Source organism: Venturia canescens, chromosome 1 (assembly GCF_019457755.1).
Source record: "Venturia canescens isolate UGA chromosome 1, ASM1945775v1, whole genome shotgun sequence".
Taxonomy (NCBI): domain Eukaryota; kingdom Metazoa; phylum Arthropoda; class Insecta; order Hymenoptera; family Ichneumonidae; genus Venturia; species Venturia canescens.
The window spans coordinates 37,068,526-37,094,086 of record NC_057421.1 but is presented as its reverse complement, the minus strand read 5'-3'; the positions used below and the strand labels follow the sequence as shown (position 1 = coordinate 37,094,086).

Below are 25,561 nucleotides of genomic sequence, written 5' to 3'. Positions count from 1 at the left end.
AACGCGGTCATTAATTACATCGACCCCGACGAATATTTTCGCTGCGTATTATATACCGAGCTAGCTTTCGTCGGTTGGGTGGGATCAGAACGGATGACAGCTCGGGGATGAGAAATAATGGTGGGGGTGTAGTATAATATGGATACCATTTGTATATATCCGTGCGTGTATGCATACGTCTGAAACTATAAATGGCGTATGGTCGTAGTAGAGAGTGAGTAGCGACAAATTTCGACGGGACTCTGTTGGAAAAAGAAGAAAAAACGAGCAACAGATCTGAGAACTCATCGCTCCCCTTGAGCTCCCAGTAATATATATTATTTTTACGAATATTCCGATCAGTTTCCTTTTTTTTCCTGACACGTCGAGAAATCATTTTCAAATCTGTTTGAGTCATTCTCGAGCCGCACCTTTTCCAAATTTTAAATTATGCTAGAGAAACGTTCCCGCAAATAAATTCACGGGAACGAATAGTTTATTGTGTTTCTTTCCAATTCAACGAAATGACTTAATGGTCCTTGACTCCGGAATGGCCGGTCGTCCGGTTTCGTTATAAGAATGTTCGGTGCACATTATCCATTGTCACGATCGCTGCATGGAAATATGATTATTTTTTCTTCGAATCACTGTTAAACTCGAATTGTTGCATATAGGCATTTTTATTAATGTCTCTTAATGAAATCTTGTTCCCTCATCAAGCCTTCAACTTGAAGGTTCTGCGCAGATATTTTTCCGCATTCGATATATAGAAATCAAGCGGGCTAAGGACCAGGATATTTTGACAGTCAAAATTATACGGTCCACAAACCAGAAGCAGAAAAGGGCTCGAACACAATCGGAATCAATTCATCTTTCCATCGCCGTATCTAATGCCGTTGGTCCAGCCCCCCATTTTCAATGGTCGAGTGCTGGCCCATCGTGTGCCAACGGTCTCTCTCACTCTTATTCTCTCGCTTTTTTTCTCCCAGCCATTTCTTTTTCTTTGCAGACCTTTTCTGACTCTTTTGCAGCTGAATAAAAAGGAGCGAAAAGAGCATGAAGAGAAAAAGAAGAAAGAGAGAATACACTTTGAGTATTTGTGGTTGGTTTGTGTAGGCGGCTCAACGACTGACTCTTTTTCTTCTCCTTCTCAATACTGCTCTTGCTCGTATAAAAAGTCCCTGGTGGACCTCTCGCATCACGAGTCATTACGGATTCCTCGTAAATTTCGTATTAGGAGACGCGCTCGTTTCGATATGAGCCCGCCCGCCCGCCCGCAACAACAAGCAATATATAATAAGTCCGTGAGAGATGCAGCATGTATAGGAAGCACACCGGCGTTGTTTCTCGTTATACTGCGTACAGTGTAATACGGTCGATCGCTCCAACGACGCAACGACACGTCGTCGTGCCAATGAAGCGAGCAACCCAATGAAAATCGTGGTCGCCACCTTGGGTGGTATTTTTGGTAGCTCGAAAAGACCGCGTTGTCGTTTTTCTCGAGAATGAAATCGTGTATAATGTTAGGTATATGTACCTATTCCGAGAGGCCGTTTGCTCACGTGTGTAGGTTGGAATGCCGTCGAGAATTCTGGACACTCTTTCACTTGGATATATCGTATATTTCACTGCATTACTGTGCGTTCATGTATTGCCTTTTTATATTGACACGTACTCATGTAAGAATATATCCAGAAACCGATGGCTCTGTTCAATTGTACTTTTTAGTTCCATTTTAAATGATTTGATTAAACAATTCTACGTAATCTGTACTCCAATATTTTTCTTTGTGTAGATGGAATTCTGTTTCGTACACTTGAAACCGAAGATATTATTTCTAATGTAGAGTTGCGGTAGCGACTCGGAAACAAGCACATTGATGAAAGTGAGCTCGCAACCAAAGACCCTCTACAGGAGCTATCCCATTTTCAACTATTTTTGACATTTTTTTCTTCGATAATAAAGTTATTATGATCATTCAGAGGATACAGCACGTTCGCGTACATTCATTTTTTTTCTCTATGGACCGTGATCTCTTAAAACTATGTAGGTTACCGCATTGAAAAGATATTAATTATTATTTATTGTTTTAATTTCATCTAAAAGTTGAATATCTTTTTGCTCATATGTTGTATGTTTATTTGTTTTATTATCTAGGGACACTAGTAAAAATCTGGTGCCATACAGATTATCTATACTGTGGCGTAACACGCGACCGAACATAACCCCAAAATACATCGCGACGCGACGCGATGTTACGAGCGATACAAAGGCCCGAAATAAGCCGGGGGGCGCACTAGCGACGCCAACTGGTAGAAAAGCGATCCCATACATCGAAAAACGTTCTTTTTGCTTTGTAAATTAAAAATCAACGCAATCATTTAGTCCAGTCATTTGGGACTCAAAAAGGGCTTTACCCGGAAATTTTTCCGGGAGTTTTGAAAATTAGTGACTATATAAATGTTGGCCTCCTCTTTTCAAATTTTCACTTTGCTACCTCGTATCTTTGCCGCTCCCGCCGCTAATTTACTATTTTATTTTTTGGCAATCTCTCATTTCCGATTCATTTTACAGTAAAACTAGTTATGTAACAAAATAAACTAGAGGAAATTTCCTACAATTTATGTAATGACCATTTTTTTCGCAGTCAATAAATTCGGCGTACGAGAGTCGCAAACCGAGGTACTTTTACACCAACACTCGTTTTTCGTATATTAACGCGAGAATATTTCACCGTACATTGAAAATCGGGTCTTCCACTGTTAGGTAGGGTCTCAGTTCGATAACGGGTAGATAGTTTCCGGTGCGAGCGGTAAAGATACCAAATGGCAAAGTGAAAATTTGGAAAAAGAAGGTCAAAATTTATAAAATCGCCAATTTTTAACACTCCCCGAAAACTTTCCAGGTAAAACTATCAAATGACTGGACTAATTGTCAATATTATAATTAGGCTCAAAATAATCGAAAGAATCCGAGGAATCAATTAAAACTGGTTTCGTTACTAAATTTCGTGAATGAATTCGGAAAATGAGCTAAACAAAACTGCGCTTTACAGCGCACGTGTAGATTGAATGTTTGAGAAAAAATCGCGACACGAACAACATTTTTTTAATCAATCTAAATTCTTATAATTTCGATTTTGTTGTTAAAGTTAATTAATCTAAAAATTGTTAAATAATTAATTGATGCTAATTAATTTCGACCATTTTGTTATAAAAAAAAAATTGGAAAACACAAAAACGGAAAAAAAGCAGTAAAACATACGCAGGTCTGATATTCAAATTCGGCATTTGACTCTTCAAACACCAAAAGTCACGACCGTGCGCGACTGATTCGGGAAGCAGTCCTTCCTCAAATTTCGGACTCGGAACAAATAAAGCCGAGCTCAAATACTCTTCCTGATCTTAGCAAAGAACATAACCTACCTCTCCTCCGGGATTGCAGTCCGTAGTCCAAGGTTCATTTCCTAACCTAAAAATCTCCGAATTATTGTTGCACGGGACATTGGAGGGGTTCGGCGACGTTCTTGTTCCGTGGTTCGTGGACAATAAATTACCTAACCTCTCAGATGCTCAGGATATTGGTGAGACTCAACGACGTATCGATCACATAGTCTGAGGTTCGCATCCTTAACATAACCTAATTTTTTTTTTTCTTTGTTTTGATCAAATCAGGGATGATTTTTTTTGCGAATAGAAACTGTTTGTTTGTAAATTTTGTAAATTTTTCTTGTGTGAATAATTTTTAAATTCAACATTGAAAATATAGAAGCCGGAGTCAAATTAATTATAGTTTTTGTAAAATTTGCAAATTTTGTAAATTCTTTGATAATTCAAAAGGCCGCGGTACGAATTTAAGGTCATATCATGACAATTTAATCAAATAAATATTTCTTGTATAAACTCAGTAACACTTTTGAAATATCAAATCTTTTAAAATTCTCATTTTCAAACGAGCGATTAAAAAATATTTTTGAATGTTCTCTAACCCGCCGTGTGAACACTATATTTTCCGTTTCACGGTGTGAACACGGTGTATTTTAGGGAACAGTCGAGTTTACAACGTTTTCTAGGCTTTCAAAAAATCTGAAAAAAATTTGGGTCACTTATCGGAGTGTCTAGACTATGAGCTTTAAAACAGCTGTAGTATTCTTTACGCGCCTTCCAAAAAGTTGAATCATTTAAGTACCTGAAAATGGGGGATATTTTATGAATTCATGCATGTCATAAAATGAACAAAAAGATAATTTTTCGTTACAAAAAGTAAATTATACCGCGCAATTATTACAAAAATGTATGCGATGGTCCTTGCAAACCGGTGTTTCGCACAAAACGCAACAGTACAGTGTTTTTTTTTGTTCTCTTTCCTACTACAAACAGAACACCTTTTTCGTTTTTGTAGTTTCCCCGTCGTAAAGGGTTCACGCTCATTAACTCCGAGAATATTGCTAAGGAGGTTCCTAACATTTCTCTGTAAAGAGGGTTTTTGTAGACGAGCTTCTAAATGTGGCTTCAACAAACCTCGAGCCAATTGTTTAATAAAATCGCAATGAGCCAACATGGGATTGGATTCTCGCAAATTATATAGTATTGCGCTGTTCACTCTTGCCTGATCCAGCATCCCAAAAAATAAGCGCATGGGCCATCGTTTAGTGATTCGGTTTCTCGTATAATTTTTACATAGCTCGTCGAACGTGTCCGTTCCATTTTTGGTAAAGTTGTAAAAACCTATGATTTCTGGCTTGCCGATTTTTTGATCGATTCGGTCGGCTATGTGCAAGCTGGATAATAGCAAAACTACCTTATTTTTTTTTTCGGGCAGTAAGAAAGTAGCGTCATTCCATCGGCATAGGCGTACCGCACTGTGCCGGCAGCAGCTGATTGTGTAAACGTCGATATGGTATTTCGGGCTTGTTTTTTCGCAATGTGCCAACCATTATCAAGAAGTAATTTTTCTTCATCTCTTGAACAATCATCACGGACATAAACTAGTTGTCGCAGATGACGTTGCGTTGAGAATGGTGGATCGACTCTGTTAATTTCTTGATATAATACCTCGGCACCGTTTCTCCTGGGGCTTTCTTCACATTTTCATCATAAGGTTCAGCGTTTAGCAGGTACGACGTTCGGGCGTCGTTGCGGGTGACAATTTTTATTCCATATTTATCCGATTTATTAGCAATGTATACTTTCGCACAAAAACGGCCACGGAATTCGAGAAGTTGTTCGTCGATCGTACAATTAGAAGATGGCGAATAGTATTTCTTGCAATTTGCAATGAACAAATCCCACAGATCTTTTATGGGGGCTAAAGCGTGTTCTTCTCTTCTTGTATTTTGCGTATTCTTGTCATCGTACCGAAGATTTTTCAAAAGGTACTGAAATCGACGTTCTGTTATAGCAGCTTTGTACAAGTTATACCCGAACTCAGGGCTCCACAGATCTTCGAAATTTGTGTGATTGTTCTTTTCCACACAGGTAAAGTAAACAATTCGATGAAAGCCTTCAGCTCGACTATATCAGTGTTTTTAGTATACGAATGAGTATTTGTTGCGTTTGCTTCACGTTTTCGATCGATTTCTTCATTGGTATGCTGAACAATCATTTCGAGCATCTCTTGAGTAAATAATAGGGACCAAGCTTCCAAGGGTGTTGTGATGTTCTTAGCTTCACCTTTTGCTGATGGCAAGTGCACACGAAGTGAACGGCGTCCCCTGCTCTCAGGTGCGTTCAGCGACCACCGGAAGTTATTTTTTCCTTTGATTTATTGACCTTCGATGGGTCAATTTTTGGATTTTCGTCGGGTTCGAAACTCCCCCCTCTTTTGTTGTGTCGTGGTGTGTCGAAATCGTGATCCTCGTCGCAGTCTTGATCGACTCATTCGAAGAGAATTTTTAAAATAATCTCGATGAAAACTCAGAAAATGGCAGGAGATCGACTGCCATGAAGTGGCTCGATATACCTGGCAACGTTAAGAATGTATATATCAAGAGACGCGGTAGCGTCTCGACGCCAAGTATTAAAAGGAAATATATGTATACTTTTCGTGATGGCCGGCGAGTTTGGAGGCTAGGATATATCTTTCGATTGTCAGGTGAGAAGAGAACCGATATATATGGGGCGTCAGCCACGCTAAGTCAGACACTTTTCAAATTCGCATTTTTTATTTGCATATTTAATTATAATTATAATTATATATTATATAATAATAATAGTATATAATCATAATACATTATAATAATGGTTGTTGGAAAAATCTAAAAAAAAATAAATTCCTCACCTCATAATATACACAATATATGTGCTGACTTTTAGATTTTTCTCACCAATATTAAACGTAGGAGAAACGATTGAGTGAGAGCATGACGAAATACATGTACTTTTGCCTTCAAAATTCAAACCTCTAGAGGCACAGTTTAAAATTTTCCGGGCGTCTTGAAAATTTGCATACCTCATTTTTTATACACCTTTATTGTGTTTTTACGAGGAGACTTGAGAAATTCACATGTGACCCAAATAACGACCACCCTAATATATATGTATACATTGAAAAACCGAGTCAAATAAGCAATCATAAGATATTTCTAATCATAAATTATTAAATATGATCTTGTATAAATTTATACGAATACAGTTTAAATTGCCCTAATATTTATTCAATACAGAAAACCTTTCTTATAACCTATTTTATTTCGACGATTAATAAATAGTCATTTGACCATAGAATCGCGCGATTCTTACCTTAATAATAAAGAGGAGATGTTTCTCGACTCCTATAGACTTTTGAAGTCGTTTTTATCGAGGTCAGACCTCGGGCTTTGGATCGGCTGGCTAGACCGATCGCTGTCGTGTTTATGTGCAATTTCTGTTGAAATTATTGCTTGGTTTACAATAATATTATAATTATTGTGGATTGAATTATTTGTATTCTAAACCAATAGTTATAATAATCCAGTCAAAATGCAGGAATGGGGAAACTTTCAAGGGGAAATCTGCAAACTTGATCTAAGACTAATTTGATGACGCTGAATCGAATGGTATAAATTATTTTGGGATCAACCCCCGGCAACATTGAGAAAATAAGGGTTAAAAGTTTAAAACGCTTACAACTCGAAAACTATCATACTGATTGAAAAAATACTTGTACCATCGTTTTCGGACGATAAAAATACGTAAGAAGGCACCCTATTAATTTCCGATAATAAAAAATAAGTGAGAAAAATGATTTTTAAGACAAAATTTGGCTTATCGAGCACCACTGGGATATAAAGAAGGATGGAGGGATATGCATACATCTCTGTCGCACTCATTAGAGTGTGTTGTGTGCACGCGTGTCTCACGTAACGTGCTGGTGCATGCTATGGAAAACGAAAACAAACGCACACATGCTCACACAACGTACTTGTGTTTTCGAGCCTACCGTATATTGACGCTTGCACCGGACAATAGAGTGGACCTCTCTATGAGTGCGAACGGCAAAGCCATACAGTACGGCTCTTTTTACAAGCGATTCTTCTGAAGAAACCCTTCTGAAGTATGATGTAGAATCTGGATTCCTTGAGTATCGGAGGGGTTCAGCGACATTCTTATCCCATAGGCCAGGATCCATTTATCATAACCTTACTTTTGCAATTTATTGTTGTACGGGGTATCAGAGCGATCTGGCAATGTTTCAATCCCATAGCCCGTGAACAATAAATTATATCATCTCCAGGTGCTCAGGGTATCGGAGAAATTCGGCGACGTTTTTATCTCATATTCTGGGGTACGCTAAATTAACCTAATTAGTATTCGGAAATTCATCCATTATTGCTCCGGCAGCATTTCAAAAATACGAGAAATTTTGTAAAAATAGTAATCCCCTTCTAAAAAGTCGGTGAGTAACACTCAAAATTGGTCACCAACGGAGGGTATTGTTGTCGTTTTATTCGTACTGTAATTGGTCGCTGGGGCTCTCAAATACAGAGTCCTGATGTCAGTTTGACAATTATGTATTGTCAATTTGACAGTTGTGTATACGCGAGTGGTTATAAGCTTTTCTTGCGCGCTTCAGCGCGCGCTGGTATACCCTAGTCTAAGAAAAACCGGATTTTCGTTTGGAGTGAAAAGTTATATTTTCTCTAAAATGGAAGATTGAAGAAGAAAAATTACGCTTCTTCGCATAAAAAAATCGTAAAAATGGCTAAAAAATTGACTTTAAAAGTTTCATAAAATTCTAGTCATCAAAATTTCATGAATTCACTTCAAATGTGAGGGGTAGTCTCTTTTATAACCTACTTTTTGGGAAAAAATTTGCAGTCAATCACTAACCCAAGCGTGGAGGCTACGGTCGAAAAGTAATGGATCTGCCCATGTACATTTTATTTTGCAATAAGAAAAAGGGTTCAATGGGTCTTAAAATGACTTAACAGCCGAAGACTTAAGGACAACTATATAATCATCGTACTGGTAGGCGTTCGATGAAGGAATGTTGACGACGCATGCGTTTCTGTGTTACGAAGCGTGTATGTATATCTGGTATGCAAATGCAATTTTTGTTTCCTATCCATGACGATCGGAAAGAAGCAAGTGAGAAGGGACAGACTTGGCTGCTTCTCCGGTGGCTTGCTGACGCATGGTACGATCTGTAATACATTTCTGGTGTGCGGCATAAGAAACTTCGAGGTAAAGGCAATCTATATGTAAGTAAGGGAGCAGCGGCCGCGACATTGTCGGCAAAAGTCCTTCGGACGCGAAGTCACCTATCTTCTTCTGCTTGTAATAAAGAGTGTAAAGAGGTCTGGCGATGATTCGCACCAAAGATTCTTATAACCCGAGTAGAATGGCAAAGAGAATGTTAAAAATTGAAACGACGGCAAGAGGCCTTAAAAGAAAGCAAAAAAATGAATAACATGAAATCAAGGAAGAGTAGATTGGATCTGTTCTGATCGGTAGTCATAGGAGCTGGGGCATAGATCATATTAATGGCACTTTGGACGATGAGGAGAAAAACAGAAAAAATGGGAGGGGGGGGGGGGAGGAATTCTGTACAACGATGACCATTGATCGTTATCGATCAGATAGATCCTGGGACTCAGTGTATATTTCGATCAACGTTTGTGTTTGTGTGTGCGTATGCACCAGTGTATGAGAAGGCAAATGAAGCAACGAAAAGCATTCCTCTTTATGACACCAAGTCCCGTTTTCTATATCTGTGTGTTCCACCTCTTTGAAGTTTCTCTTAAGCGATTCTAAAGAAGCAGAAGCATCGCAGCTATACATAAACGTTCTTCCAGGGATTGTACTGCCTTAAGGTGATGGATCACACGATAACATGTGTCGCCGCACCCTCCCCTCTTCTGTCGGTATTGCAGAACTCGAAATGAGCTCCTGCAGAACCGACAGATGTCGCGGCGCGAGGCTTCCATCAGGTTTCAACGAAGAACTCGATGGATGAGCAGTAAAAACTGCTGCTCGTTCGCTGTTTTTTTCTCCAGTTATTTTTGCTTCCTTTCGCTCTATCTTCTCCAAAATTTCGATATCCACATGCTCGAGGCGAGTCCAGGGCTTCAACGTGTCCACCGATGTACCTTTCGACATCGAGCACGTTCCTCTGTATATTTTATCCTTTATTCTTCAGCACTACATTTTTTCCACAGCACTATACTGTGCAAGAAGACTTTCTGTCAAATCTATGACGTATATTAAACGTCACTTTCTCTTATGCTTCTTCGTTTGTCTTTTCAGAAACTGATGGTCGTGCACATTTCGATAAATCAATGTCGATAATTTTTTTCAATAAATTTTATTGCATCCAATGCAATAAAGCTCAAAATGTGTGTTTTTTTATTACCGTTGGGCTGACATTCGCTAAATTGCGATTCGATGGATATTTACTGAGTTATTCCACAATTACTCAGACGGTAATATGAAATGCAAAAAAAAATCAAAATTTCAAAAAACTCTCATGTCAGCCCAATTTTGGCACAATACTGTATTCACAGTTCGGCATTTGCACAATCGGCTGAACGGTGCGGCAGAAATCAACTTTTGAAATTTCGATCTGCATATACCGACTGATCCATCACCTTAATGTGAAAAGATAAAAAGGTTCATGTCTTTGTAGAGGAATCAAGTGATTGAGTCTGAGTTTATAAGAATTACTACAGTGAGGAACCAAGGGAACCCTGTTGCGTTGACGTAGTTCATGTCAAAGAGTTCTCTTATCTTAGTTTTTCTTATTAGTACATCCTCTTCGTTAGAAAACGAACGAGCACTGTACTTTTGACAATTGATTCTTGCAAGAGTCGATAATTTTTAACCGTGTGTAACCAACGCGTCACATTTTAAAAGTCGACAACTACGTGACGTCGCCTTTCACTTCACTTCGCGCAGAATTCTTTTTTCATAGTCAAAATAGACAAGATTTTGACGAGTGCATTTTTTCTTTAGACATCTTAGTATTCGAGCGTTGAGCATAATATGTTCAGATTTTAAACGTCATATGATGCATAAAAAGACTTAATCACCTACTTATCCCTTGTATGACAAACGGCTTTCTGATACAGCTAATTTTTGACCAATGTTTTTCGATTATTGCTATAGATTGCTCTGTTCTGTAGGATCGAAAAAAAATCATTAATAACCGTCGGTCGTCAATCCTGCTTCTGAAACACGGACCTAAAAAAAAAAAATGCAATATCAAGGGAGTACGATGAAGGATGTTGATGTCTTGTGTCGCGGTGATTTTGTAGTTTTCGGATGTTGCTTTATCCTCTACAGTTTATTTCTTTTGCATTTTGAATGTGTTAATTGCATTGATGTGCATGAAACATGATCAGGATTCGCTATTTCATTAGCGTTGGTTTCCGAGGGCCAATGAATTTTTAAAATGAAGTTTAACATTCACCAATGAGCTCACGATGAGGCATGGCAACGAATACCATACAGAAAATGACAGCTATTTAAAATCACAGCATGCCCATTTACGGTTTAGTTAGATCAGTCCTGTAGAGGAATAATTTCACAGTGCGCCGAGCATTTAGTGTTCGCAGAGGGTGGTTCGACGAACAGAGGGACCGGGGACTTGAGAAGGGGATTGGAATGCGAAATACTCATCAGGTACATCAACATTGCAGTTATTTGGTGCTTAAACATTTTGCCCAATGTGCTTTTGTTTCGTTATTTCGATCCGTCATCGATATCGCGAATAGTCCATTATTAACGCTATTTGCATATTATTATCTTTGACTGGCAAACAGCAAAGGGCTCCGAGAAGGTGTTAAATCTTAATGATTCGCAAGCTTTCCAAATTTCAATCATTATGCTTTTCTTTATGTCAATCATTGCTACAATTACAAGTGAATAGAAATTCACTTGTAATTGGTGCGCAATGAATTTAAAGTCCTCAAAACTCTTTGAAACTAATGACAGTTTAAATAACAATGCTTGATTAGTCGTAAACATGACAGTCTCCATGGTAAACAGTTGCGATAAAACTAGTCATGCACCCACAGTCCATTGGATAATGTTCGTGTTTGTCAAAGCCAAAAACGACCGTTCTATGGCATGAATTTTATTCTTAGCGACTCGATTCTCTAAATTTTTCGTAAATTCCAAGCTGAGATACTACGTCCGTTTTATTTTTCTATTTTTCATCGCATTTGACTCGTACATCATTGACTTCAGGAAATTATACCGGTTGCAATCATGATTGATATTCATTCTCAGTCCCGATATTTGAGTTGAAGAAAATAGCGCGGTTGGGAAGTACCGAAAGGCTCGCAGCTAATCATTAAAACGCAAGCTAACATCGACATCGCCGTTGAAACCAATGCTCGTTTTCTCACTACCATTTTCATCGTTTGCACTCTTATTTTTTGTTTAGTAACACCGCACCTACATTACACGCCATTCATATTCTCATGTCAACTCCTTCCGCTACAATCTGACCAAGAGATCGATGCTCATTTTGTCCCGTGTTATATTTGTTGTTCGAGTGAACTGCAATTTTTTTTGCAATTGCTCGGTTCCGAGTCATTAGTCATATTTCCCTTCTGTCACTTTTTAAATTCTTTCTCTCTTCAATTACTTTATAGGTTCAATCTCAATTCTCAAAATTCCGGTTACTTTATTCTATTCTGGCAAAGCTCCGATTTCTGTACCGTCACTCAGTTGCATTTTTTTTCTACGCATGTGATAAGAGATTCAACGATTCGAGACGCTTGGTAACCTGCCGCTCTATACCAGTACCTTCTTGAGGCGTTAGATCGCTTTTCGCACTACATGCACATAACTGCATATTCTGGTGTTGTCCACCATGAGCGATTAAATGCATGCGTTCCAATTTGCCGTCTACTGTATACACCATTATATGCATACTAATAAAATATATCTTTGCGAACATACACATTCACTTTTTTATGTCACCTTTACATATACGTATACATACGTTGAGTCATTATACATTTGCAACTGTATACTTTACTGTGCGGGTTACACATTTTAAAATGGTCCGGCGCCAGCAAACGATTATGAGTTGTACGAGCATTTTGTGCCGCGTTTCGCGTCGTGCCAATGTTCCAATGAACCTTTCGGAACATGAGCACCACGGTTCGCTTCATTGCTCTTGTCGTGATTATATATCGCTTTATACTTTATAACGTGTTACTCCTGCATCGTATTAATGTCTCCAGGCATCCGTAAGAATCAATCTTTTACTCGAAAAAAAACGAATTCCTGACCACCAGACTGAAGAAATCAGAAGACCGAGTCTTTTGATTTACGAAAAGTTAATTGATGTTTTTTGTCATATCATTGCATTTTGTTAGTTGTTGTGGAAAATTTTACGATATAGACTTTTGACCTCCTTTGAGTTATGATAATTTTACAGTAGGTTTTGAGTCCCGTTCTCATAGATGTTTAGCTCGGACTTCTTCAAATATTCATTCATCACAATTTGATTTTTTACTCTTTATTACAACTTTAACGATACACTTAAGAGAATGAATCAGTCGCTTCGCTGGTATCAAATTTTTTATTGCAAAATTCGTTGACACTGCTCAACCGATTTCCATAAAAATTGAATTGCGTACACAATGGTATAGCACAAATCGTCTGACAGAGCGATTTTGAGAAATTCGATAAATAATTTTTTTTTTCCATAACCATGGAAGTAATCTTATAATTATTCCAAATGAAATGAACGGATCGAAATTTCGGCCTGTCAGTCGGAGCGCAAATTTGGAACGAAGATTTTAAGCCTTGTTGCATTGAAATCTATGTAAAATTGACTACAAATTTCCATTTTGAAATTTTGGTTGAAAGAAGTGATTGACTATACACCGATTTCGTCAAATTTTGGTTAACCGGAACTCCGTCTTACTGCGCGATCATCGTATTCTCAATTATCGATTGCCTTCCTTTCACGAAGATAATCCTGAATCGTTTGACAGCCGAAACTGCGAGCTCGTGCGGCAAGCATAAATTTCCAGGTTTTATTACTTGAAAAAAATCGGGATGTTGCTCGCATTGTAGATTACGGAGAAAAGGGTTGTGTTGTGCGGAAACGTAACGAGCATTGAACAGGAATTTGTAGGAATAATTATGTGTGCAAACAGTGCGGACAATAAACATAATACACTACTGGAAACAATTAAAGGAACAAGAAATTTCCGTCGATTTTTTCCCAATTTTTGAAAAGCTGTATCTCAGTCAAAAATAGTCATATGACGATAAATAAAAAAGCATTTTGAAGCTTTGTTCTTTGACTTTGAAGATATCCAGTCATTTTTTACTCTTAAATTACGGATACTGAGAAATTTCATGAAATACCTCGAGAGGAAAAATTTGCAAGTTTTTTATTTTTTTCACTAGTGTGCACAGTCTTGAAAAAATTTTTACAACCCGAATCAATACAAGCATCGGGTAGCTTGTTCATTTACCTTCAATTTCGTTTTTTAGAATTCTCCGTACGATTTTTTTTCCTCGAGATATTGATGGTTGCATAAAAAAAGACATTTTCGTATTTAATCATCGATATATCAATGAAATCACTCAAGTGAAGCATAACTTTTAGAGCTCGATGTATCCACAATAACTCTACCAATTTGTAAGTTGATTGGGTGAACCATTTTTCTGTCCCGAGAGATCAAAGTTTTGCAAAAAATCAAAGGAACACGATCGCTGGGCCTAAAAATGACACAAGCATTATTAAAATGAAAAAGACGACTTTTCGTTGACTTTTTCAACAACTTCATCAAATATCGCCCAAATTTTAAATACGCAGAAAGGAAAAAAAACAAAAATTTCCAAAAAAATTTAGATATTTTTTTTCAAGTTTCACTCGTAAAAAACAATTGGACGCAATCAATACATGATTTTTATGTAAATTTGGTAGGTTGAGCGTTGGTGTATCGGTCGTATCTTTTGCTTATGTTCAGCACTGGGAAACCAAAACATGCCATCGACAACCAGGAAAAGATAAACATCCTTAAAAATCTCGTAAGGATTATCTCGTCAGGGTTTGACACGTTCTCCCACGGTACGCTTTGGGTAACGCAAATGCCGGCGGTAGTGACAACAAGAACTAATATCGTTTGAAAATTGGGCCAAACGTGCATTTTCAATTGTACGGAAACTTGAAAAAAAAATCGAATTTTTTTGGAAATTTTGGTTTTTTTTCCTTTCTTCGTATTTTTAATTTGGGCGATATTTGATGAAGTTGTAGAAAAAGTCAACGAAAAGTCGTCTTTTTCATTTTAATAATGCTTGAGTCATTTTTAGGCCCAGTAATCGTGTTCCTTTAATTTTTTGCAAAACTTTGATCTCTCAGGACAGAAAAACGGTTCACCCAATCAACTTACAAATTGGTAGAGTTATTGTGGATACGTCGAGCTCTAAAAGTTATGCTTCACATGAGTGATTTCATTGATATTCATAAATTTGCAGTCGATTTTCTGAACAGCTCTAAAAAAACATTTTTTCACTCTTTTTTCAAACGAATATTGAGAATGAAACAATAGAAATTTCCTCGTCAATAGGGTAAGCATTTTATAGTGCGTTCATTCAAGTTTCCAAAACCATCTTGGAATTCCTGTGCGGTGGTTTTTCGGTGAGATATCGATGATTCAATACGAAAATGTCTTTTTTTATTCAACCATCAATATTTCGAGAAAAATATCGCACGGAGAATTCTAAAAAACGAAATTGAAGGTAAATGAACAAGCTACCCGACGTTTGTATTGATTCGGGTTGCAAAAATTTTTTCAAGACTGTGCACACTAGTGAAAAAAATTAAAAACTTGCAAATTTTTCCTCTCGAGGTATTTCATGAAATTTCTCAGTATCCGTAATTTAAGAGTAAAGAATGACTGGATATCTTCAAAGTCAAAGAACAAAGCTTCAAAATGCTTTTTTATTTATCGTCATATTACTATTTTTGACTGAGATACAGCTTTTCAAATATTGAGAAAAAATCGACGAAAATGTCTTGTTCCTTTGATTGTTTCCAGTAGTGTATAATGGTTAACCTCACAACGTTGAAATGTGAGAAGCGGTCGAAAAAATGTATATTTTTTGAATCGTACATATTTTGTATTCTTGTACGTAAGTACACAACAATACAAATTGACGGTATGTTCATACCGCTTATTGAAGTGAGAACCCAGTGGTTTATTATCACTGGAGATTTAAATTTTGATTGAACTACCCAACGATGAAAATCGTTGCAGATCTACAGAAGAACGATCGTTCTTTTTTACAAACAATATCAATTGTTTATTTATTTACACCGCTTCTTCAAGCGAGAACCCAGCGGTCCGATGGAGATTTTGATTCTTATTGAATTACCCAACGATAAAAATCGTTGGAGATCTATAGGAGAACGATCGCTCTTTCTTATAAACAATATCAATTGTTTATTTATTTATTTTCTTTTTCTTTTTCCCCACTTCACTATTTCAATTTTCTTTGTAACTAAAAATCGTTTTTAACTACTCAAATACACTCAAAAGCTTATTTCTATTTGGCTTCTTCGTGCACAAAACAACATATGACAGAATGAGGTCCGGGTGGTGGCGAGGAGGCATTTTTTTTGGGGCTGGAGTTTGTGGCAAAAGCATGTACCTCATAGTGGTACTACGTAGTAGTAATTATTCGGAAACGAGTCTCGAATATAATGTCATATTTTCTAGTTGATCCTTTTGAAGAATGGGCTTCCTGAGTAGTAAAGTTCCATACGTCAGGTAAGTCTCCCAAATGTAAGAAAGCTTCATGGATGTCGATTGAATTTTTCTTTAAAAAGGACAACTATATAAATATGACTCGGCTATACTCTTTTGTTAATTTCATGAAGGGATATATTGATATAAAAATCATAAAGACAGCTTTTTCGTGGCACAGTAGCAAAATACCTTTTCTGCTCTAATACTAAAGCCTGCTTCACAGAAAAACTGTAACATCCATCCTCGCTAGCATCTTTTTCACAGAAGACTTTATTTTCCTGCTCGGCACCAACACTTTTTATTGCCCGAGGCACTCAAAGAGCATACGATATACCCATATAAGGATTATTCTTATTCATGAAGGCATCAGAATTATGAATTAATGACGAAATTAGTACTGTGTTGCACTAATGTACAAAGCCTAAAAAACAGCATGAATGCTGTAAAAAACTAGAAACGAGTACATTTATGCCTTTTGGGCAATCACTTGAAAAATCATGGGAATTAATGGTTGTAAAACTTTTAATTCAAGAAACGGAACGTTGTCAAATAAATGCAGAATTTGCCAAGCATATCGGATTACGAACAAAAATAATTACAAAGCTGAAAAATTGGACGCAAAAAATTAAAACCACAGAAAATACAAACACAAAACATTATGAAAACAAATTGTGACCAAAAAAATTAGGATCACAACATTTTTTTTTTAAATTACAAACAAAAAAAATTGATAATTTTTTTATTGCACTGGGCGTTTTATTGTGCTTTCGATTTCGCGAAATACAGATAAATTGGATAATGTGAGCTAAAAAAAAATCGCCAAGCACAACGGCAAAATTTTTTGTTTGTTTCAATTTTTTGCTTCATTATTTTTTTTGTTTGAATTTTTTTTCCATACAAAATTAAGTAATTGTGAACTCGAAAGTTCTGATAAATAAGATTTTGAACAATATTCCGGATTTTCTGATTCTAACAAGTGACCCAAGAATCTTAATGCCAGTATCGACTCATTTGAAGTCCCTGGCTCACAAGGATTGGCTCCGTATAGACAGTTGAGGTTGTTTCACAAGATCTGGATAAGTGATGAGAATTTTTATTGTGAGGTCCGAAGGCTTTAGATATTTCCATGGGGTGCTTGAGGCACTGTAAAACCGTGTTCACCTATTGATTGTTCTTCCGAGCAGATGTACCCAAACTGTGATCGTGTAAAATCACTCCGTATCGATGTAAAGGCAAAAGCGTTATCAGGAAATTGTGCTCGTTTCCGCTGTAATCTATCGACGTCAAAAAATTGGATTGAAACTTGAATATTACCTCAGAAATCAATTGCCTGTAGAATTTTAATTAAATTTTCGTTTTCATTTCTACTATTATACTTATTTGATTATTGAAACAACGTTGAACGAATTTATCGACCTTGCGGTTAATATTCTGATGATAATTTATTAAAAAGTGAATGATTGAAAATGATGAGAAAGCGAACATTTCTTGATTACCTTTATTTATTTGGCATCAACAAAATCTTTGCTGGTCCGTAACAAGTTTTGAGACTTTGGGAACGCGTGGATTTAAACCATTGCGACAAAGTCTCCAAAATTTGAGTGAAATGAAAGATGAGCCAATAATTCTTCAGGTAAATTACTACCAAGCGTAACCATCAATGCCAATAGACACAGAACGGTTTTACTGTGCCTGGCATTGCTCTGATTTGATAGGGTACCATGAATAAATGACAAATAAGAATTGATGGTGCAGTGACAGACCTCTTCCACATTTCGTTGGTTTTGGAGATATTATGTCAAGATTCTGCTGTCAGAAACATTCAATTACTGTTTTATTTTGGAAAAAGGTTTACCAGAAAATCTTTACAAAATGACATTTCAAATGATTTGATTCCATCCCATGGTTGTGAGTCTTTGAAGAGTTCTCTTTAAATTCATATCAGTAATGGATCATATCACCACAGCCTGTAAGTACTCAGCTGCAAGATTTATTTTCATTTTCTTTGCAGATTAATGCGTAAACCCTTTGACTAGATAATTAAGCCTTTTTCTGAATGTTTCTCCAGATAATGCGTTTACTTTTTTGCTTTATATGTTTGTAATCCCTTGCGCTTCTTTGTTACTCTTGTCTTCGGTTGTTTTACTTATATTCTCGAAAGCAAAAAATATCCAATGATTGATAAAATAGCATGATAACAATGATAATAATCATCTACAAGTCTGATGATACAATTTTGGAAACAGAGCTGATGAAAATTTATACTGTGACGTCTCGTTCTCGATGATTACTAGTAGTAACGTCAGCTATGCTCAATTATCACAACTTTAGAGTTTTAAATTTTCCGCTTTTAGTAGTGGCCTATATCCGATGATGGCGCTGCATGCTCCGTTTCCTCATATCGTTTCGTTGTGCTCAACCAATTCGCACAAAAGAGTAGCTTCATGTAGTGACTAATCAGGAAAATAATGACCTCAACACATAAAACAATGGGAAAGGAGAAGAAGAGAAAGCACTCTCGATCCCCTTCACGAAAGCGAAAGAGGGCAGACGCCAGAACTGATGCAGAACTGCAAAAAATTCAATTACAGATACATAACCTAACAAAGCTAGTCACAGATTTTATGGGGCAGAAACACGTAAAAAGTAAAGATGAAAAATCTTCTATGGATGAAGGCTCAGGTATAGTATAAAAAATATAATTTTTCCATCTGAATTCAGGGAGTATTGACAGGTTCCACACGAACTACATTAAAATTTTTCGTTATACTGCTATTTCCACACGAAAAACAGTGGACAGGTTTCACACGAATCTTGTCACCCAATAAGGGGAATAGAAAAACAAGTTCATCAAAGCTCTATACGAGCACATAATAGTAATTCTTTACGAACTCAAAAAGAAAAATTGTATTTCAGAAGATCGATTCCAATAAGGAGTATGACAGTCACGCGCTAAACACACAGAGTGGGGATAACGATGAGAATTGCGAGCAAGACTCAGTAGATGGTTCGTCTCAAATCAAAGAAGGCCTCGAAGAGAATTCAAATGACATCATTATAGACGATGAAATAACCTTTTGGGAAATTACCCAAATGCGACGAAAGACGAAGGAATCAAACTTCATCCAGAGATTAAAAATCGCTGGCAGACTTGGATGAAGGAGGGGTTGTCCGAGGACGATGTCAAAAGCCTGACGAAAAAATACTTCGCAAAGGCGACTTATATGCCGAACCTCCTAAACTAATCTTAGAAATCGGAGCTGTAATGACAGAAATTGCCAAGAAAAGAGACAAACACTTTGTTCAAACCCAAGAATGTGTGGGTACAGCCATAGTATCACTTGGCGCAGCTATAACGTTGATAGTCGACTGTTCCGTTGAAGAGGTCGACCAGATGAAACTCATCGAGCTTCTTTCCGATAGTGGAAATCTATTGAATGAAATTTTTCATCAGCAGTCTGTAGGAAGAAAGTCGTTCATTACTCCAATAATGAAAAAAAGCGTGAAGTCAGTAGTGGAGGCAAATCATTCTGACGAATGGCTTTATGGGCATAACTTAGCGGAACAGATTAAGGAGGTTAAGACGATCGAAACCGTATGCCAGAATATCAAGGTTCCAGAGAACAAATCTTCCTATCGAACTCAAAATCAGAAAAACTGGAAGGGCCCAAAAATCGCTCCATGACGAAGGAATCGTTAAAGAAATAAGAGAGGTAAGAAACATAGCAGGAAGGCTGAGCGTTTTTATCGACTAATGGCAAAAAATAACGAACGACTGAATTATAATAACTTGCGTAAAAAGATATAAAATTCCGTTTGAAGAGACTCCAGTACAATTTCGGCCTTCTGAACAACGAATATGGAAACCTGAAGAACCAGAGTTATTAGAAATTGAAATCCAAAAATTCCTAGAGAAAAATGCGATTGAAAGATGTGAGGAATGCGTCGGTCAGTTTCTATCCCCCATTTTTCTGGTACCAAAACCTGACGGTTCAAATCGCTTCATACTACTAAACTTACAAAAGTTGAACAGGTTTATTAAAGCTCTTCATTTTAAAATGGAGGATGTTAGGTCAATAAAAAACTTAATCACGCCAAATGTATTTATGGCATTGCTTGACCTTAGAGACGCATACTTTTTGGTACATGTACACAAAAAATATCATAAATATCTACGATTCCTTTTTAACGGAAAAATGTATTAATTAAAATGTCTATCATTTGGCTTATCGACAAGTCCATACGTTTTCACTAAAATCATGAAACCAGTTATAAATGTGATAAGAAGTCAAGGTTTTTATTGGAATATGAGCAAAAATAATCCATCAGCATAGTAATAAAACTTGATATTAAACAATACACATGAGAGCGTGCTCGCAGTCCTATAAGTTTGTTTATATAACGAATATACAGATCAAGAAAGAGGTCGACACGAGGCCCTTTGTCGTTAGAGTCAGAGTCACTTTTTCGACCACTGCAACGCTCAGTTAATCGATAGATCTCTTAGAGTAAAGTTCATTGAATAAAATATATAATTGCTCTGCTTAAACTTTGTGCCATTTATTTCAAAACCTGCTTCCATAATCCAATAGTTTTCAATAAGAGAAAAATTGGATAGAAGAAAGATGAGCAAGATATGAAGTATCGAGGCGAACTTTTTCGTACGCACGGTACTTTCTGCATGATTATCTGCTATTACTTCAACTGGTTACTCTAAATTGTCTTAAAGATGACTAAATGAAATGAAAAAGGCTCAAGTGGAAGAACCAAAGAAAAATAAGGCAGAAATTTGTTGAAACCGCTCAGAACTAAAGCTGCAGCAACGTTAATTCAACATCGTAAATATTTCACTTTTAATCATTTTTTACAAAACGAATGATTAATTTCTATATCGAATTAATGTACTTCAGAATAACTGAAAACTTGTTTGTTCATTTCGATTTAGAAATGTGATTAACGAGGGCTGCCCTCCGAATTCCTCTTCGAATGCAGATGTAAGTTCCTTTTATTTTATACTGCGCAACCATTACACGGTTTTTGAGAGGACAAACGTTTTATTTTGTTAACCCTCTCGGACCGTATGTTACTTCTACGCAACACGCGCTTCCAGGCCCAATAAAACTGCATCGGTCAGTAAGGTCGAGGTTCTAACTGCCTATTTCCATCAAGCAAGGTTAGATTGCATTATAGATACTCCTAAACCAAGAGATAAAATGCTTTAACCCATCGAAATATCAATATAAAGTCGGCGTTTCATGTTGACTTGGCGTTGTGTGAACAGGTGCATTAGTTATCGCAAAAGAAAAGTGAGTACACATTTTTTTTCGTATTCCAAACGTTATTTCCTTTCAAAGGGAAGCTAATATGATATATTTAAGGTATTCGGTGCTAGATTCACTCGTAAATTTTCCTGATTTTGCTTCCCAAGGACCCGGTGCTGCGCACAGCGAACATTCAAAAATTCATATTTCCCAACAAAAAAACTGAAATGTCATAATGGATTTGGAAACTAGAAAGTATTTTGAAATAAAATTATGAAGGAAATCATTTTCCGTTAACGCGAAATAGGTCTCAGTCTGAGAGGGTTAATATTTTCAAGACGCCACCTGTATTCCAGAATAACTACCATTTATTGTAATTACTCAGATATTCTATAAACGAAACAATATTTTTTTTGAATGATCGTATACGAAACAATATAGTGAGTAGTAGGTGTACGTGCGACACGTCCAGTAAGGGATTCGATGCGCTGTCGTTAATGGAAAAGGACAGTAATGCCATACTGCCATACTTGCCCACGTATATCTTACAAGTATACGTTTTACCAGCATACATGACTGTAGAGTGCTTTATACTAGCGTGTATGGCGAATCCAACGAGTTTACGAGGACTTAAGCTTGCACTGAACGTCGCAGATGCGAATTAATCGAATAGTTACGAGGGCGCATGTAACGAAATAGAGAATTTGAGTACTTCACTGTATAATACCGACCATACATGAATGACTATGAGCATGCACGCTAGTAGTAGTTAGATTTGTTACATTTCGATATAAATTCAAGGACGACGTTATCGCGTATCCGGTCACAGCCGTCGAGCATTATAATGAATGCGTATCAACTTATTAATTTATTAAATGGTATCGGTACTTTTGTCACTATCTCGAGATAAAGAAAAATCAACGAGTGCTATGCAGTTAACGCCGAATAAAATAACGATATCCTTTGCTCCGTAACTGTTTTAGACGTCTACTGTAACGTCACTCATTAATCGAGTACAAGCTCCACACGGCAGTTACTTTGTATTGCATTCATATCATATATGTACATGTACACACTGCACACTCGATTTCGAATGAGAACTGAAGAAATTCAATTACGGTATTCGCTCTAATAGAATGAATTCATCCTCATTGTGCGAATAAGATCATCAATTTCATATTGCTTTTCTATGCTCTCATTTTTGTCGGAGTGATTTTCGATGAGAACATAAAATAATGGAAATATATTTTGTAATGTAACGCTCTTGCCGACCCGGCCTGAACGCCGCCACGCGTCGGTTCGAGCTACCTTAAAGAAAAGGAGCAGGTATGAAAAAAACGTGAGAACGCGGAATTTTGATTTTTGAAAAATTTAACAATTCGGATTTATTTAATTTTGATCGATTTTACAGGATAAATTCGTTTTTGATTTATTGTCGTGAAATATTCGCGATTGCGCTCGCCGATTGTGAGAAATTTTGTTTCGCTTGCCGTTTCGAATTAATCAATTTTAAATTACGTGATTTTCGCTCGTTTAAAAAAAAATAGAAAAAATCTTGATAATTCAAAAGGGTTTTGATATTATACAAAAAAAATTATTAATAAGAAGCGATATAATCTCGAATTCGTACCGCGACCTGCTGAATTATCGAAAATTTACAAGATTTATAAAATAAAAAAATTTTGTCTGACTCGGGCTTAGTTGTATCAAGTTTGAATTTAAAATATAATTTACAGAAATATAAATTATTTAGAAGAAAGATCATCCCTGATTCTAGCAAGCAAAAGAAGAATTAAAAAAATTAAGTTAGGTCAAGGAACAAACCCCAGGCTATGGGGTCGAAACGTCGCCGAATCTCTCCGAGAGTCTGAGCATCTGCAAGGTTAAAGGTAACCTGCCGTCCACGTGTTATGGGATCGAGACGTCGCCGAATCGCTGCGAGAACTCCGTGCAACGGGAAGTTTGGAAAATTTAGAGGTTAGGTGTGGACCCTGGATTATGGGATTGAAATGTCGCCGAATCGCTTCGAGAATCCAGGCATCCAAGGAAAAATTAGGATAGGTTAGGTTGCTTACCAAAATCAGGAAGAATGTTTGAAGTCAGCCTTGAATTGCTCCGAGTCAGAAGTTTAAGGAAGGACTGCTTGCCGAATGAGTCGCGCAGGGCTTTTTATACGGCAGGGTGTCAGCTCGACCCAGAGCTACTCGCTACTGTGTCAACTGTGCCGCGCAACTCGTTATTGTTTAACTTTCCAAGCGTAACAACTGTACCCTGTGCAAAGTGCCCAGCCGTCTCAACAGAACCTAGTTGTATCTGAAGCTTTGTATCTGGACTATCGACGATAGTCCAGATACAAAGATGTCAGTAAAATTGGAAACAAGTCCTGGTGATACAGTCGCAGCGTCTCAGCAGTTGTTAGCCATCAGCGATTCGAATTATGTTGAAACAAGAACTCACTCGTCTAAGAAAAATGTTACAACAAAGTTTGCTGATGCTGCGATACTCGTTGAGCTGTTTCATTTCTTCATCTTTTCCATCGTCATCTTCGTCATCTAATAATCGGACTCGGCGTTCTTTGTTTCTTGTGCGCTTGTTCGTGGTCGTTTCATTGTTACTAGAGATATCATACACAAGTTTTGTTTTGATGGTTCTGATGGAGATGGTTTTCTTGGATTTTCCGACCGTTTAGTTGCATTTTTAAAGTCTCTGGTACATGTTCACAACTTTTGATCGGTCAGGAGGATTTGGAATTTTATCCTTTGCTTTCCTGTGCTAAGCGAGTATCGCAGCATCAGCAAACTTGTTTCCAATTTTATTGACATCTTTGTATCTGGACTATCGTCGATAGTCCAGGTACAAAGCTCCAGATACAGCCAGGTGTTGTTGACACGGCTGGGCAGTTTGCACAGGTTACAATTACTACGCTTGGAGAGTTGAACAATAGCGAGTTGCGCGGCATAGTTGACACAGTAGAGAGTAGCTCTGGGCTGGGTCGAGCTGACACCCGGCCTTTTATACCTGTTTCCCCACCATAAAATTATCAAACGCCGAAAATCTCAAGTGTAGATCGGTTCTGCGCATGTTTTTGGAACGTCGTTCTAGATTGGCCCGCTGCCATGATTCACGTTCAAGCATTGGTTGAGAGAATTATCATACGATGCGCAGACTACCGCTTTTTATGTTTTTCAGAATTATTTTGCAACGAAAAAACATAGAAATTTAGATAAGGAAAACCATGAAAAAAATCTTGAAGATCGACTGAGGCACTTGGAAAGAAAACTCTGCTCAAAGAAGCCGAAAAAGAAGAGAAATTCCAGAAAATATAGCTCAGCATCGTCGGAATGCAGTTTGCCGCATAGCAATGACAAGCGTATAAATGATGCCAGTAAGTATTCTGGGGCTTAATCTGTGTTGTAGGTTACTGCTGGAATCGAATACGATAAAGACGATACGGGCATTCTGTCAATCTTTGTATAGAGCTATCAGGAGAACTGTAGCTCAGTCAAAGAACGTTTTTGGAAATAACGGTTGCTATAAACAAAAATTATGCCACACAAATGTGTTGTTACGCATCATTATGCTAATAACACATATTCAGGCTGCAGCCTGTCATTGGATTACATATAATCCGAATGAATCATGTGGAACGTTTTGATTGTAGGAAATTACGATCGAATACAAAATTTTGAGTAAATGGAAGAAACTTCGAGTGATCTCTTGACAAAGCGAGACACAGCAAACACTGGTGTACGGGTAGTCACGAATGATATTATTCTGCGACGAAAGAATCGATTTTCCATTGTAGCAGGCGATCAAAGTACAACAGGAGGAATTAATGATACAGAGGTTCTGTCGAAGAAGTATTGAAGGTTACGGAAAAGCGTATCGCATGGGAAAAAATCATAAGGCAAGCAATGCACAAAGGCATCCCCGAGCGTTGGTTGGAGGTTTTAAAAAAGTGGTTTACGCCAAACGATCTATTGAAAATTTTGTAAAAAAAATCCGATTCTTGAAAATTGCACTTTGATCGATGCTCCGAAATTGAACCCGGAGCTGGAAGCGGCAACTACTGAAGCTGCAATAACGAGGGATATCCGAATAGTGTCAAAGCAGGAGAGAA

The 25,561-nt window shown here is 37.3% G+C and overlaps 2 protein-coding genes across 2 annotated transcripts in view; one reads left to right on the top strand and one right to left on the bottom strand.

The window, feature by feature from the left end:
* LOC122417190 (uncharacterized) overlaps positions 1-20,557 on the top strand; it is a 49,661-nt gene extending 29,104 nt beyond the window's left edge. Inside the window, exon 2 of the mRNA XM_043430519.1 lies at positions 19,097-20,557. Coding sequence (XP_043286454.1) covers positions 19,097-19,113 — 17 coding nt within the window. The 3' untranslated portion in view covers positions 19,114-20,557. The remainder of the gene's footprint in view (positions 1-19,096) is intronic.
* The window catches only part of LOC122411591 (uncharacterized), a 206,299-nt gene that overhangs the window by 138,319 nt on the left and 42,419 nt on the right, over positions 1-25,561 (bottom strand). The window lies entirely within an intron of this gene.